The following is a 17,242-nucleotide window of genomic DNA, read 5'->3' on the forward strand; positions in this document are numbered from 1 at the left end:
CGGGGACAGAAACGGGACTGGGAGGGCTCTGTACCCGCAACAGGCGGGGTACCTCAGCTCGCCGCCTTTGCTGCAGAGGGAAGCGCCTTTCCGCTTTGCTTGAGGAGCATTTGCACGGCCCAGCCCCTTCTCCCAGGACTGCATCGATCACGGCTCTGTGCTCAGCAGGCACCGCCAGGCCCCGCCCACCCAGGTGGCGTCACGCGGCAGGCCCCGCCCATCTCTCGTCCCGGCCCCGCCCCCGAATCTCCGCCCCGCCCATCTCTCGTCCCGGTCCCGCCCCCGAGTCCCGGCCCCGCCCATCTCTCGTTCTGGCCCCGCCCCCGTGTCCCGGCAGGCCCCGCTCTCGTCCCGGCCCCGCCCCCCCGTGTCCCGGCAGGCCCCGCTCTCGTCCCGGCCCCGCCCCCGTGTCCCGGCAGGCCCCGCTCTCGTCCCGGCCCCGCCCCCGTGTCCCGGCAGGCCCCGCTCTCGTCCCGGCCCCGCCCCCCCGGTCCCGGCAGGCCCCGCTCTCGTCTCGGCGCCGCTTCCGCCGTGTCCCGGACGCGGCCATGGCGGAGGTGGCGGCGGCCGAGGAGCTCGCCAAGCTCGAGTACCTGTCTCTGGTGTCCAAGGTCTGCACCGAGCTCGACAATCACCTGGGCATCAACGACAAGGACCTGGGTAAGCGAGGCTGCTCCCGGCTGGTGAGCATCGCGGGCTGTAGCAGCCCTTCCTGTGGGGCCGGCTGCGTTTTGTCAAGGCTCTTTTCGAATTTAAATGTCAACACCCGTTGTTTTTTCTTCAAAAAACTTTGAGGGAACGCCTCGGTGTGGGCTGCCGGGGAGGGAGCTGAGGAGAATCCCCCCTCCCCGCACCGCCAGAGCAGCTTCTGTCCCGTGCGGCCCTCACACTGCTTTTTATTGTTTCAATTTACTTTATGCAGAATTTACTTTACTTATTTTTTCTTCACAGCCGAGTTTGTGATAAGTCTTGCTGAGAAGAATACCACATTTGACACATTTAAAGCAATTCTTCTGAAGAATGGTGCTGAGTTCACTGTAAGTGACACCTGGACGTTATTTATGTGTTATTCTTGTGCTGTATTTTACAGAACTTCCTGTTTTAAAGAGGGAGTTGTAAGGAGTTATTATTGGCTTTCTTCAACTGGAAAATGACATACTAATTAGTTCCTGATATTCCTGTCTCCCCTGCCTTCCCCTCATATTTTTTAGAACTTTTGTTGTCTTTGAAAAGCATCTTCCTAAGGACTCAAACTGCTTATTGTTATGTTGAGCATATAAAACGTGGAAGGAACAACTTTTCATGCAAGCAAATGTTGTCATTAAGTCTTGTTATGATGCTTATATACTGTGTTTATTGATTCCTTAGGAATAATTGTAGTTGGATTAAATAGATGATTAAAATAATTAACAGAAACATCACTTGGATGAAATTATCATAATTATTTTTGGGTTCAACTTACGTCTTTTTAGGATGTACACAAAGTCCAGTGATAGTTTTTAAAAATCAACCTGTATCTTCAGAACTGAGGGCTTTTTGTCCTGCAAACAAACCCTCACTAGTGCATTCTAATAATGAAAGTGTTGCAGTCATTTCCTGAAGTATTTAAATGTTTTTTTCAGGATTCCCTCATCAGTAACTTGCTGCGTCTCATACAGACAATGCGGCCTCCGCCAAAGCCATCCACAAGCAAAGGTAAGTGCAGTGTGTGGTGGCATTGGTGCAGTTACCGTTTCAGTTTTGTTTAAAAAAATCCTTTTGCATCCTGCTGTTGTTGTTCTGAGTGTGCTGCTCAGAGTATTCAGTCTTTCACATATTCACTAACCATCAGAATTTTGTTTGAAGGAGAGTAATAACACAGTATTCCTTGAATTGAATCTCTAAAAACTGTATCAACCTTTGCCTTCAGATGAAAATTTAACTTTGTATTCAATTATAGAAAAAACAGGAGTGAATTGTTGTAGCAGTTCTGAGTTTTGTGTTTCATTGTGCTTTTTTTTTTCTTTTCTTTTTTAATCTCAAAATCAGAGGCGGTTGTCAAACCCAAATCAGAGAAAGAAAAGCTGAGGGAATTGTATCCAGCCCTTTGCAGGCCAGACAATCCCAACATCAGGGTAAGATGGACATTTCATATTTCTCTTGTGATTGTGTGAAAAGTTTTAATTTTTTTCCAAGTTAGTTTCAACCTTTTTTTTCTCTAATGCATGTATAAAAGTGAACTTTGAGAAATGAAATGTGGAAGAGGTAGAAGTTTGTTGTTACTGCACAGAATTGCTGTTAGCAATTGCCTTTTTGATACTATTTTGCAGAATATGTGGAAAGTGAGGCTCTTGTGACATGAAATTTCTAGCCTGGCCTTCCTCAGACAGTGTTCAAAATAATGATGTGTTACAAACTAATTAAAAATGTTGTATATTCAGATGCTATGAGGGACTTGCATTTTGTATTTCTGTAATAATTTGGGGCATTGAGATGGAGCTTTCTATTGTATAAAAGCAGAATTGTCTCAATGTTGTGCCCAAATAGAGAGAGAGCTTTATTACTTGTTTTTTATCGCATATTGAGTCCGATCTTTTAAATCTTGCATTCTTTCTAAATAGATACACATATGGTGATAATTCTGTAGATTAATTCTTTGTGACAGGCTTTTTATCAGCCCTTTTGCTGAAAGTGGCAACAGTTTTCTGTTGTTGTAGAACATGCTGGATGAAGATGATGTGAAGGTGGCAGCCGATGCCCTGAAGGAACTCGAAGCTCTGATGCCCAGTGCAGACAGGCAGGGCAAGCAGAGGAGCAGCGACCATCGGTGGGTGTGCCCTGTGTGTCTGGGGGGAAGCTCCTGGCTGCTGTCACTGCCTCAGGTGGAAATCCACTGCTAAGATGAAATGTTTGTTTTTCAGGACAAAGAAAAGGAAGAGGAGCCGAAGCCGTAGCAGGGACAGGAAGCGAAGGCACAGATCTCGCTCCAGGTCTCGTTCCAGGACTTGGGATAGGAACAGGGGAAAATCCAGATACAGATCAAGGAGCAGGAGCTGGAGTCCCAGCAAGGACCGCAGGGATAGGGAAAAGTACCTGGATAAGAGCCATGAGAGATGGAGAGACAAGCACATCGACCGTCCTCCAGCTGAGGAGCCTTCCATCGGAGACATCTACAACGGCAAAGTCACCAGCATAATGCAGTTTGGGTGCTTTGTGCAGCTGGAAGGACTGAGGTACCCTTTGATGTTCTGCTACTATTTCAGCTGAATTCTCTTTTCTGCTTGTACCTGAAAGATGTGGTGAGGCTACCAGCAGGTATTCTGGACTTTGAAGGGCTGTTTCAGAAAAATAAATTAGACAGCAGAGAGTTATAAAATTCTCATTACAAAAACTGGTTTGTGAACATACGCAATCTCTTGACAGCAAAATATTTTAACATAGATTCTGAGTGATCTGAATGGCAGTCAGAGTAATAATGTGCCCCTGTTATGCTCCTCTGTTTCACCCCAGGAAACGCTGGGAAGGCTTGGTGCACATCTCAGAGCTGCGAAGGGAAGGACGGGTCGCCAACGTTGCTGATGTTGTGAGCAAAGGACAAAGAGTGAAAGTCAAAGTGTTGTCTTTTACTGGATCCAAAACCAGCCTGAGCATGAAGGTACAGAGGTGCTGAATTTGTTTACATGATGCCTCTTTTTGCTATTTTTCACTCTTTTTGATGGACACTAATATATAATGATTCCATTGGAAGCCAAAAACTCAGTTGCTGTTCTGTATTTAGGTCATCTATTATTTTTAACTCATTTTCCCTAGGTTCTTAGTTTTGATGTAGTGTTCCTAACAATTTCTTGACTTAGCATGATATCAGAAGCAAGGCAAGGCAAACCTCAAGCTGTTGCTGTTTGTCTTCCTTTTTGAGTAGGAGAGAAACTTTAAATTTTAAACTAAATCAGTACTATTACCAAGACAGAGTAGAGTGTTCCACACCTGAGGATGTTCTTACCCAGCAGTACCAAATGAAAAAACCAGAAAGTCTGCAACAACATTTTCTGTGGATGGGCTGTTACTGACATTAGAAAGCACCAGATTTAATAGAGAAGTGTAGAGCTGATTGATTAATCAATCCATCTAATGTAGGATGTTGATCAAGACACTGGGGAAGACTTGAACCCAAACCGTAGAAGGAACCTGGTTGGAGAAAGCAATGAAGAAAGCTCCATGAGGAACCCAGACAGGCCCAGTCACTTGTCCCTGGTGAATGCCCCCGAGGTGGAGGATGACAGCCTGGAACGCAAACGCCTCACCCGCATCTCAGACCCAGAGAAGTGGGAAATAAAACAGGTATGTGCTGCATTCAGGGAAATAGCATGGCAGGCTATGAAGTTGCCAGGGAGCTTCATGAACTAGAATACAACTCCTAGATTACAGTAATGTCACGATTATAAACCGCACCATTTTGACTAAAATTTTGGTCCGAACCCAAAGTGCGGCTTATAATCAGGTGTGGTTTATATATGGACAAAGAATGAAAAGTTGCTGTTTTAGTTTGGAGGACAGGTGTCTGCTGAGAAAGGCAGGAGCTTCTCTTTGAAATGGAGAATGCAAATCCCCTCCCTCCAAATTATTGTAATTTTGAAATCAAGGGGCTTTCAGGTAAAGATATGGGAATTAGGAATAACAGTTCTTTACTAGGGAAATTAAAATAGAAATACAGTACTACAAAGAACAAACCCCAAACCCTGACACAGTCAGAGTACAACCTGACACCCATCAGTCAGGCAGGGTGTTGGCAGCAGTCCCATCCCATGGTGGCTGCATCCTCCTGCAGTGACAGATGTGGCTCAGTTGGAGCAGTGCTCCTGTACAAGGTGCAGTTTCCCTCCCAAGCTCCAGTGGTGATGTGGAGAAATCCGGTTTTCCTCTGGTGTCCAGTGGAGAAAGGGGCTCCCTTAGTGTCCCAAAACCTCTGTTTTTATCTTGGTAAGAAATGTTGGGCTCTTCCTCCTGGCTGGAGCAACTCCCAATGGGATGCAGTAATTTTATCAGTCCCACAGTGGGACTCAATGGCCATGAGCAGAAAATGACTCATGGAAGAAGGATGGGAAGTGAAAAGATAAAGAACAATGCCCCAACTGGTTTCAATGGATGCCCATTAGCAGAATGTCTCACATGGAGATCAGGATCACTGCCCCCACCCTCAACAGATGGTGATAGAACAGATACCTTTGAGCACATCCTGGATTGTAATGTGTGGCTTATAATTGTGAAATTACTGTAATTGATTGTGTAACTTACTCCTTAACTCTGAATTGCTGCCTTCTGATTTGGGACTGTTTTGGTGCTGTTTGGACTGTTTGGTCAGAGGCTGGATGAGCTGGGGAGAGGTGTGCCAGGATACAGGGCCATTCCTTTGTTCCTGTTTTACAGGAATGGGGTTAGAACTGAGACATAGACATGAGTTGTGTTTGTTCATGGGACCATATTAATGTGGTATTCATTCTGTTCCCAGATGATTGCAGCTAATGTGCTTTCCAAGGAAGAGTTTCCTGACTTTGATGAGGAGACTGGGATTCTTCCTAAAGTTGATGATGAAGAAGGTAATATTTCCCAGTATTATAAATTCCTTGTCTTTCTGGATGTATTTTGATATTGATGATAAAAATAACTATAAATCATCTCACAATTTGCTGTCATCTTGTACATTTGGAAGTAGGGTTCCTCTAGCTTTATTATTAGTGGCATTTGGATGTGCCCTGTCTGTGCATTTTTATTTACAGTGTTTCACTTTTAAAACTCTTAAATCCCTCACAATCAAGTATACACATGAAACATTATTTGAAGAAGCACTTTTATGTACCTGAAAGATGTTTAACTTTTCTGTCACTTGTGAATTTTAGATGAGGATCTTGAGATTGAGCTGGTTGAAGAAGAGCCACCATTTCTTCGAGGTCACACTAAACAGAGCATGGATATGAGTCCCATTAAAATAGTAAAGGTAAGAGATTTCAGGGCTAAAACAAATGTACTCGATTAAATGAAATAAATATTTGGGAATTTAACAAGCAATTTCCCAACTGCACATTACTGAGAGCCCTGAAAAACATAACCACTGAACTAAAGCTCCTTCCAAATAAAGCTGGGTTTCTAACTTAACTGGTGACATGAAGTGGAATAATGGAACTGAAATGCCATTTTACATAAGTGTGTTAGAACAAAATTTATCTGTTCTGCTTTTTCTTACCTATTCAAAGTAGAAAGTCGTAAAGAAATACTTTTCATTGGTTGTGCCCATAATCCTTCTGACTGGGCAGAGTTAGGGTGCTCCAAATCAGTTTTGAATGTTAAAGGTCATGAGGCTAGCCTGATGGAAATATCCTGAAAATCTGATAAAATTTAACATTTTAAAAGCATTTTAAAAAGATGCTTCCAAAAGACAGTGACAACAGAAAGATAATTGAAGGTGAAGGAATGGTGGTCCTTGAAGTCTTTTCTTCTTGCTCTCCAGAATCCAGATGGTTCCTTGTCCCAGGCTGCAATGATGCAAAGTGCTTTAGCCAAAGAGAGGAGAGAGCTTAAACAAGCCCAGAGAGAAGCAGAGATGGATTCCATCCCCATGGGCCTCAACACACACTGGGTGGATCCTCTCCCTGATGGTATGTCTGAGCACAGGTAAACTGTGTCTTCTGTTTGTCTGCCACACTTTAAAAGTGAGTCAAAGAAGAAATGCTTTTCCACTGAAATGGAAATAGGAATGTCAAGGGAAGTGTACAGGTATATCCTGTAATAGTGGGGCTATACATGTAAGAACTTAAAAAACATTTAAACACTTAGAATAAAAGGCCTGGATGATGGAGCAGTTGGAGCAGGATATCAGGGTCTGTGCTGTTTGAACCTGGATGTCATGATGAAATTGTTTCTTTTCTAGTGGATGGAAGACAAATTGCTGCAAACATGAGAGGTATTGGGATGATGCCAAATGATATCCCAGAGTGGAAGAAACATGCATTTGGTGGCAACAAAGCTTCTTATGGCAAGAAGACACAGCTTTCCATCATTGAACAGAGAGAGAGTCTCCCAATCTTCAGACTGAAGGAGCAGCTGATAAAAGTAAGACTCATGAAAAGGCATTCTGGTTTGAGCAAGCATTAATTTAAATAGTCTTTGGTTTAGTTTTTTGACTGGTGAATAACCAGCTGATAATTTTAATTGCAGAAGTTCAGTTCACATTATGTATTTTGAAGTATTACATGTATCTGTGTACTTTAATGAAGTCATTGATGTAAATCCAAGTTGATATTAAGATCATGTGAACAATGGCTAAGTCAGCTGAGCAGTTAAACAGGTTGCTGATTTGGAACTTACATGGAATGTTAGGAATACTTACATGATTTTTGATCTGGGTCAATTGAAGCAAAAGCTGCTCACTCTAGTCTCAGATAGCCCATGCTGATTTTGTTTGGTTTGTTTTGATTTTTTAAAAATTTTGACAAGTGTATGTTTTCTGACCTTTTCTAGGCTGTGCATGACAACCAGATTCTGATTGTTATTGGAGAGACAGGATCTGGGAAAACAACCCAGATTACCCAGTACCTGGCTGAGGCAGGATACACCTCAAGAGGAAAGATTGGATGTACTCAGCCTCGCAGAGTGGCTGCAATGTCTGTTGCAAAGAGAGTGTCAGAGGAATTTGGTTGCTGCTTGGGACAAGAGGTGAGTTTCCATGTTGAAGAACATGCCAAAATGAGCATGAGGAAAAGTAGGAAAAATCAGTAGTGGAGCTGTTTTTCTTGTGTGTTCATGTGTCTGTTCCCTTGTAGGCTTTAAAGTGAGTTTGTGGAATAATCAAACTGGGAATTAATGAAGCTGATAATTGTGTAACTTCCATTTCTGTGCAAACTCTTCCTTCCAGGTTGGCTACACCATTCGGTTTGAGGACTGCACCAGCCCTGAGACTGTCATCAAATACATGACAGATGGGATGTTACTGAGAGAGTGCCTGATAGACCCAGATCTGACCCAGTATGCCATCATCATGCTGGATGAGGCCCATGAGAGGACCATACACACAGATGTGCTCTTTGGGCTCCTGAAGAAGGTGATGTAGCACTGGATTTTTATTGCTTTGAGTGTCCCTGTGTGGGTGGGAGAGCTCAGACAGAGTCAGGTTCATACTTGTTAGCACAAGTCAGGTGCTTCAAGAGCAAATGCTCTTAAGGGTTTGTGGTCTGAATCTTGGTGAAATGAACCTCTGTGTGAAGGCAGAGAAAGCAAAATGCAGCATAAACAATGACAATTTGCCATCCTGGATGTTCATGGTGGATGAACAGGGGAGTATTCTTGCTTTGCTCATTCTTCTCTGCCAAAAGCTTTCTTGTGATATGTTGCTAAGGGAGGCTTCAGTGGAACCTCAGTGGTCAATTTTCTGAAATTCTGGGTGCTGGGATGAGCTGCCTCTCTACTCAGATGTTAAACACCTTGTATTACTGGTTGTGTTTGTCTGACTTGAGTCAAGTGCCATATTTTATAGTTCCAAAGGCAGTGAATGACCTGAGAACTTTGTCCTCCTGCAGACAGTGCAGAAACGGCAGGACATGAAGTTGATAGTGACGTCAGCAACACTGGATGCTGTGAAATTCTCTCAGTATTTCTATGAAGCACCAATCTTCACAATTCCTGGCAGAACATACCCAGTAGAAATTCTGTACACAAAAGAGCCAGAGACAGATTATTTGGATGCCAGTCTGATTACAGTAATGCAGATCCATTTAACAGAGCCACCAGGTGAGTAGAGAATGGTCTTGGGTTATTGGTGATTTAAAGACCTCTAAACAAGGTATTTCTGTAAGTCATGGATCATGTTAGTAACATGAACAAAATGCTGTCAGGACTACTCTTTCTTGTTTGCAAATACAGTGACTAAAATGCTGAAAAATTTGAATGAAAGACTGAAGTCTGTTGCCTTTGGCTAAGAATTGCTGCTCAGGGCTAGCAAAAGTTGAAGATCCTCATTAATGGAAAACATGAGGAATGAAAATATGATAATTTTTCATTTCAGGAATTGTGCTAAACAGAATTGATCCTATGGATGTTTTAATTTACTTCCTGTGTAGGTGACATTTTGGTCTTTCTGACTGGCCAGGAAGAGATTGACACTGCCTGTGAAATCCTCTATGAGAGGATGAAATCTCTAGGACCTGATGTTCCAGAGTTAATTATCCTACCAGTATATTCAGCTCTGCCCAGTGAAATGCAGACCAGGATCTTTGACCCAGCCCCACCAGGGAGCAGAAAGGTAATTTAATCTATGTGCCCTTTCATCTGCTGCTGATACATTTTAATAGTGGGATGTATTACACTGTTGAAAGGATGCAGGTTTTGGAGAAAAGATGATTTACATCTTAGACCATGTTTTCTTTGTACACATATCAAGTTATCAAAGCCTTTGCACACATGTGTAAAAACATCTGGTGTAGCAAATCTTTGTGTGGAATGTTCTTGGTGTGTTATTTAATGTTGCCTTTAAAGGGTATTAACTTCAGTTAATCTAAAATCTAAATGCATTTCCTGTAGGATGGAGGTAAATCTCCTACCCAGCAGCTAGTGAATATCTAGGGATACATTCTCAGGAGGATTTTTCTCTAAATACAGGCTATGTCTGAGTGATCGATAAAAAATCTTCCTGAAGTCAGTGCAGTCTGCTTACAAGTTCTCTCTTGCTTTTAATTTTGGATTTTAGCACACTCTTTCCCTTTTTGCCCAAACTTTAAACAAAGGTAGATACTCTAAAACCTGTCCGTCTTTGTAGACAACATCTCCTTTTGTTCCCTGTGAACACATTTCTCCTTTCAACGTTAAGTGACACTTGTTGCATTTGTAACAAACTGCTCCTGTTATACCAATGCATGAAGTTGAGTGGTGGGGTTGTCGTGGCAGCCTGACACAGAACTGGTGCTGACTCAAACTGTGATTTGCAGGTTGTTATTGCCACCAACATTGCAGAGACATCTTTGACTATTGATGGAATATATTATGTGGTTGATCCTGGCTTTGTGAAGCAGAAAGTTTATAACTCCAAGACTGGAATTGACCAGCTGGTGGTGACACCAATTTCCCAGGTAGGTATTCTGTGTTTGGCTCTCCCCATGGCTGTTGTGTATCTTGCCAATGTGGCATCCAAGCACATGTGAGCAAAATGAGGCAATGATAAAACCCCATTTTTCATAGCTCCATGAGGCTGTGCCTACAGAATACATACTTGTATTAAAAACCTTTCTCTCAATACAAGTAAAATTGTGAATAACTATTTTATTTTACTTGTCTTTACCTGTTCCAGTTTGTACCTGTTCACTGAGTTGCTCTGTTATCTTTAGGCTCAAGCCAAGCAGCGTGCAGGAAGGGCTGGGAGAACAGGCCCAGGGAAGTGCTACAGGTTATACACAGAACGTGCATACAGAGATGAGATGCTGACCACCAATGTGCCTGAAATCCAGAGAACAAATTTGGCCAGCACAGTGCTCTCCCTGAAGGTGGGTATTTCACCAGCTTGGTAGGTAACCAGCATGCTAAGTGTGTCAATAAATGAGTCTCTGCCTTTGAGCCTTAGGAGGTAGTGCTGTAATTTCAGATCCTTCTAGTGATCAGAGGTATTTTGAAAGGGAGACTTCAACAAAAGCAATTGTCAGGCACTGGGCTTGCTCCTCTGTTTTTCTGTTGAGGGTTATTCTGTTGGGTATCCAGCTAAATTATGACTTTCAGCTGCACAGAACAGTTAGTTGCAGGAGCTAGAAGAAACAGAAATCTCAAGAGCAGTAACATTTCATATGTAGGGTACATTTATATTGTTATATATTTATATTGTTAACAGATGAGACATGTTGTTTTAGAGTGGGTTAAGAGCTGCAGACTTGGGCATGTCTAAGTGTGTACCATCCCTCTGGAAGTCTGTGAACTGAATTAACCCAGTCACAACTGGGAAAGCTGCTGCCATTCCCCTTTCTGGGAACATGCTCAACCTGTGGAGCTGTCAGGCCACACTGTTTTACAAGACAGAAGTCCCAAAAGCAGTATTTAGATTGTGTTTCTCCAAAACTGAATCATCTTGCTTGAGGGATTTGTGGAGCAGTACCAAAGCTGAGTAATGCAGGAATGCCATGGGCATTATTTCATGTGCAGGAAGGCTGCTGTGTGTTTGTGACTGCACCTGCAGACAGGATAAGAACATGAGGCTGGGCTTGCATAAAGTTTTGTAGTGCCTCAGTGTTTGCCATTGTATCTCTGGCTGGAGTTTGTTGTCTTCCTTCTGAGTGTTTTAACTTGGCTTTTCTCCAATCCCTCCAGGCTATGGGCATCAATGATTTGCTGTCCTTTGACTTTATGGATGCTCCCCCCATGGAAACTCTCATAACTGCCATGGAGCAGCTCTACACCCTGGGAGCTCTGGATGATGAGGGGCTTCTCACTCGACTTGGGCGCAGGGTAAGCAAAACAAAATTTCCTTTTGCCTCTGCCTGGGCTGTCAATACTCAGGAGGTGACATGAGAGCAGTCATGGCAGGCCTTGCTTAGCATTGTTGGTTTCCTTTTTCTGTCACTGTCTTGTGGTTTTTTGGTGAGTAATTGGGATATTCTTGTGATAGTGAATACAGACAAATGATTTGCTTCATGTTGAGTAAGGTTATTCTGGGTCAAGCACACCTCTTTGCAAAGTAAATGTTTAAGAAAGGGCCTTGCTTTCTTTTGCACTGAGAAGACTCAGGATTTTTCACTGAATGCCTTGAAACATGTTTCTTGTAGATGGCAGAGTTCCCCTTGGAGCCTATGCTGTGTAAGATGCTGATCATGTCTGTGCACCTGGGGTGCAGTGAGGAGATGCTGACCATTGTGTCCATGCTGTCTGTGCAGAATGTGTTCTACAGGCCAAAGGTGAGGAGCTGAGCCAAGAGGCAGCAGTGGTACAGTCTGGGTGGGCTTGGTGTGAATGCCTCAAGGGTAAGAGTGAACATATTTCCCAAAAGAAACATGTAGTTTGATCAGAACATTTACTTGTGCATTACCTCCCTGATGTTCCTTTTCATTTAAGGGCCTGTAGCTGTGCTGTTGATAGTTTCTATGGGAAGGTAGAAGTGAAAAGTCTTAAAATTTCTCTTGCATTTCCCAATAAACACATAAAGCCTAAACCAAGTCAGTCCCAGCTCTGGAGTTCAGATTGCCTTTGCATTTTCAGATACACAGAAAATATTTCTGTTTGGCCCCTCTATCCTGTGCTGCTTTCTTTTAAGGCAGTAAGCAGCAGGCTCTGCTGTGGTGGGTAGTCTGTTTACTTCACTTTTGATCTATGTAACTGCAGTATTAGATTAATGTTTTATATGCAGATGGCAGAAGTGGGGAGAGGTGTGTGGACCACCAGGCTCAAACCTACTGTTCAGCACATTTCTTGATATTTCTTGAATAACTGAAGAAAATTCTAGAGCAATAAGAAAACCAGTTAGTGCAGTGTGTGCATGTGCTTCGTGCAGGATAAATGAACCATTTACTCACATGTGTTCTTTCAAAAACAGGAAAAAAAAACTTGTGTTGTCTTAATCTTGTATCATCTGTTCCATGACAGGTTTAAAACTTGCCATGATGTGAATGACAAGGAACCTCTGTCATTTGTATTGTCCAGGGATTTTCTCTATGATGTAGATACCTGATTGATTTATGTTTTTTATGTGTTAGGATAAACAAGCACTTGCTGATCAAAAGAAAGCCAAGTTCCATCAAACAGAAGGTGACCACCTCACCCTGCTGGCTGTGTACAATTCCTGGAAGAATAATAAGTTTTCAAATCCCTGGTGCTATGAAAATTTTATCCAGGCCCGATCCTTACGGCGGGCGCAGGACATTCGCAAGCAGATGTTGGGAATCATGGACAGGTGAGCACATCAAGGAGGACGAGTACTGACACTGTCTTGGATGCAGCTACAAAGAACAGTGAATCTGGAGAGCTCTAATCTTTTTCTCTCTCTTGCCTGGCAGGCATAAGCTGGATGTGGTGTCCTGTGGGAAGGCAACAGTCCGTGTCCAGAAGGCCATTTGCAGTGGCTTCTTCAGAAATGCAGCGAAGAAGGATCCCCAGGAAGGGTACAGGACACTCATTGACCAGCAGGTTGTCTATATCCACCCATCCAGTGCTCTCTTCAACAGGCAACCTGAATGGTAAGGAAGGCAATAGCATGGAATTTCCTGTTTCTCTTCAGACTTTGTAAAACAAAGTTGTGCTGTTTATGGAGTACAGATCTGAGCAGAGGCTGCTGATTCCTTAGCAATGGGCAGATTGAGAAAAGTTTCAAGTCTGCTTTTCTCTCTTTCTGCTGCTAGACTTAGTGCCTGTGCAGAGATGAGACTGACTTCTGGAGCCAAGGCCAGGCCTGAAGTTGTAGTTGTGTGTTTCCTTTTTGTGGAATTGAGTTTAAAACACTTGAGTGTTGAAGAGGGAGAGAGTGTTGTTTAAAATGAGTTGAAGGAATTCTAAAGAGTAGTTGTGTGTTAGTGGCTCTACATATTAGTGGCTTATCTGTTTTTTTCTTTTGCCTCTGACTATAGTCAGGATTGAAAGCATGAGAGACAGGATTTCCATGTTCAGACTTAGTTGTTTATTAATTCTTATTTATATTACAGTGAGTTCTTCAGCACTTCTAGCTAACAAGCTAAAAGCAAGAAAATGTCCACAGATCTAGCTAGTCACAGGGTTTTTGAAAGTCTAACTACCCAATTAAAAGCTAACATTTATATTATTTATACTTTTGACCTAATGACCAAACTCCTGTGACCCACACTGTGGGATTTTTTATCTAACCAAAAACTGCACCAAAAACTAAGAAGAAGGAAGAAGAGCCACAGCCCCAGAACCTCCATCTTGTCCCATACCTGTTACTATATTTTAAAACCCTAAATTCCAAACCCTTCACCATGTGATATTACACACTTCTATTCAAACTACACACCAGTGATTCTAACTCCATCACTCAAATCTGGAACTTCTCCAAGGCCTCAAGTGAAGAGCAGTGTTCTGGGGGTCAGTGTCAGCAAGCACAGAAAGCTCAGAACTCCCAGGCTTCAGGGTTCCAACAGCTGTGGAGTAGGAGGGGGAATGTTGGGATGGTTCTTCTGGAGCCTGCACTGGAGCTTAAAAGGAGCAAGCTTAGCTACTCCAGCCCTCTTCTTGTTGCTTGTTGTTTGAAAAATCTGATCTGCAGAGTTGCTGTCCCTTTTCCCAGGGTGGTGTATCACGAGCTGGTGCTGACCACCAAGGAGTACATGCGGGAGGTGACAACCATCGATCCTCGCTGGCTGGTGGAGTTTGCCCCAGCTTTCTTCAAGGTCTCTGATCCAACCAAGCTGAGCAAGCAGAAGAAGCAGCAGAGGCTGGAGCCCCTGTACAACCGCTACGAGGAGCCCAATGCCTGGAGGATCTCGCGAGCGTTCCGGCGCCGGTGAGCTCGGCTCCCTCCTGGACTCTGCTTTCATGTTTGTGGGACTGGGACTTCTGCACTGCTGCCACTGTCCTGGGGGACAGACATTGCCATGAAGCTCACCTGTGCAATGCACAGCTAGTCAGTCTTGACAGAACAGGAGCTCAGGGGGCACTCCAGATGTGCTGCAGCTGCACAGAGCCACTGCAGCCTCTCAGAAATGGGTCTTGGAGCACTTTAGCGATTCCCTTTTTAAGTGACAAAATCTAAGACTCAGAAGTCTGGGTACTGAGCTGAACAACACCAAAAAAATGGTGATTTAAAACTGATTGTTCACCAACCTGACAGGGTTCTGAGTGACCAGACAGATAAAAGCTGGATTACTTTGCTAAAGGAAATTTATTTCTACTTAACATTCTTGGACAGTCACTGCTTTTTGGGAGCAGCCTGTTCTCTATTTTACCAAGTTCATGCATTCTTCCCATTCAATATAACTATTTGTCTTTTATTTAAGCCATCTCTGGTGAGATATTTGGTATCTCTGGCTTTGGGATAAAGCAGGAAATATTCTTGAAACCCAACTAGAATATATTTGGAAAATGGCACAGGTCAGACTGTAAGCCTTACCCTTCATTCCCATCTCCTGGGTGCTGAAGGGTTTATCAAGCAGGAATTATCACATCCCCTCTGCAGCACAGTTCCATCTGGAAATGTAAGTGGTTACAAGTGTTTGGACCTTTTATACAATGTGCCATGTGCTTTATTTTTACTTAGAATGGTTGGTGACGTCACAGCTGTTGGGTTTTTGTAATAGAATGAGCTCTTACAGCTAAAATGTAAAAATTGTGTAAAGTTTTGTGTTTTAAAAAGAAGTTGACTGCCCAGTGTGTGTTATGCCATGCCCAAACTATCTGTAAAATACATTTTTTGTTGCTAACAGATGAAATTTATTTAACTCCACAGCTGCAGAAACCTTATTTTTTTTCCAAAGCTGGGACATTTGCTAAAATTCCTGTTGGAATGAAGAAAATTAGGTTGACTGGTTGTTTTACACAGTGAATTGGAAAAATATTTCACACTGAAAAGTCGCAATGTTGGAAATACCTGTCTGTACAATGGTGAGCAGGGATGTTGTTAAATGTCCTGAGCTTTCCCTTGTGTTATATCATCATAAAATTAAAGGGAATTACAAAGTTTGTAAATATGGACTCAGAGAGTCAAAGCAAAAAGGACTGGAATGGAAGTGCCTCCAAAACATGCTTAAAGCTAATTTAAGGAAACAGAAATAGGTACCATAAAAGCAAAACTCAGCAAGAACTCAGGTGCCACAAACTCTTTCAGCTTCTACACTCCTCTGAGTCACCTTCCTCTCCTGCTTTGCTTTCTCACCTGATATATTCCATAGTTCCCTAGTGCCCAGGAGAATGGTTGTTAACATCGTGAGCAGAGCCTGGGATGCACACTGATGTGTTTGTGCTGCTGTACTGGGCAGGCACAGCAAAGCCTTCAGGAGTTTACAGCTCCACCACAAATCCTGGGGCTCTGTGCTGGGCACTGGTGAGGCCACATCGCAAATCCTGCATCCAGTTCAGCCCCTTCACCACAAAAAACCTGTTGAGGTGCTGAAGGTGTCCAGAGGAGCTGGGGAGGGAATCCAGTTGTTAGAGAGATGCTTCTACCCAAATTAAGATGCAAACAAGACACATGCTGAAGCCAATAGTACAGATTTTCTTTAACTGCAAATATGAGAGAGAGAAATAAATAGGTGTTACTCTTTCACAGAGATGAGACACACATTTCTAAGGAGTGAAAGAGGCTGCAGGTTTATTTTGTGATCCCCTTTATATAGAGTTTTGCAGACTGTCCTCTGTTCACTGTTGGTCAGTAACAAGCTATCACTCTGTAATAATTGGTCAGTCCGTGTCTACATGTAAGAAAGAGTTGTCTGTGAAATATTTTTTTCATTCTCCTATGGAGACTGTTGGGATTGTTAAAACAGATGCAAGAAGGTGTCCTAAGCTATAGAATTCTTTTGCAGGGAAACAAGTTGTTTTTCACTGTTACAGGACTCTGTTCTCAGGCAGAGCTGGGAGCATTCTCACAGCTCATGTCAGATAAGTCAGAGTTCAGTCTGAGCCTGTGCAGGCCTGCTGCTAGGCATCACTGTAGGGAAAGGAGAAGTGGGATTGAGAGAATGAGAGTGACCCATTCCATGGTGGCTGCATCCTCCTGCAGTGACAGATGTGGCTCAGTTGGAGCAGTGCTCCTGTACAAGGTGCAGTTTCCCTCCGGAGCTCCAGTGGGGATGTGGAGAAATCCGGTTTTCCTCTGGAGTCCAGTGGAGAAAGGGGCTCCCTTAGTGTCCCAAAGCCTCTGTTTTTATCTTGGTAAGAAATGTTGGGCTCTTCCCCCTGGCTGGAGCAACTCCCAATGGGATGCAGTAATTTTATCAGTCCCACAGTGGGACTCAATGGCCATTAGCAGAAAATGACTGGCTGGAGGAAGGATGGGTTGTGAAAAGATAAAGAACAATACCCTGCCTGGTTTATAAAACATGGTCATTAACAGGAGATATCCCATGGAGATAAAGAACACTGCCCCACCTGGTTTCAATGGATGGCCCATTAGCAGAATATCTCCCATGGAGATCAGGATCACTGCCCCCACCCTCAACAGTGACAGAACAGGTACCTTTTATCACACTCTGTATTGTAACCCAAGACAGCGGGGTTCAGCAGATCAATAAACATGCAGGTACAGGTGGGAATGCCCAGGCACCTTCCTGTGGGGGGTGCAGCTCTGCACTGTGTTACA

At 43.4% G+C, this 17,242-nt stretch overlaps 1 protein-coding gene across 1 annotated transcript; it reads left to right on the forward strand.

Moving 5' to 3' along the window:
* The first annotated feature begins 513 nt into the window (after positions 1-513).
* On the forward strand, positions 514-15,630 carry DHX8 (DEAH-box helicase 8). Its single transcript, XM_033078707.1, has 23 exons — positions 514-660; positions 952-1,037; positions 1,623-1,695; positions 2,029-2,114; positions 2,697-2,806; positions 2,901-3,212; positions 3,490-3,634; positions 4,114-4,317; positions 5,486-5,573; positions 5,874-5,971; positions 6,482-6,629; positions 6,902-7,083; positions 7,492-7,686; positions 7,886-8,071; positions 8,547-8,757; positions 9,087-9,268; positions 9,951-10,091; positions 10,347-10,502; positions 11,314-11,451; positions 11,769-11,897; positions 12,693-12,889; positions 12,993-13,172; positions 14,234-15,630. The coding sequence occupies exons 1-23, from the start codon at positions 549-551 to the stop codon at positions 14,451-14,453; spliced, it is 3,579 nt and encodes a 1,192-aa protein (XP_032934598.1). The 5' UTR covers positions 514-548; the 3' UTR covers positions 14,454-15,630.
* Positions 15,631-17,242: the final 1,612 nt, after the last annotated feature.

This window comes from Catharus ustulatus, chromosome 23, assembly GCF_009819885.2.
Source record: "Catharus ustulatus isolate bCatUst1 chromosome 23, bCatUst1.pri.v2, whole genome shotgun sequence".
Lineage (NCBI taxonomy): Eukaryota > Metazoa > Chordata > Aves > Passeriformes > Turdidae > Catharus > Catharus ustulatus.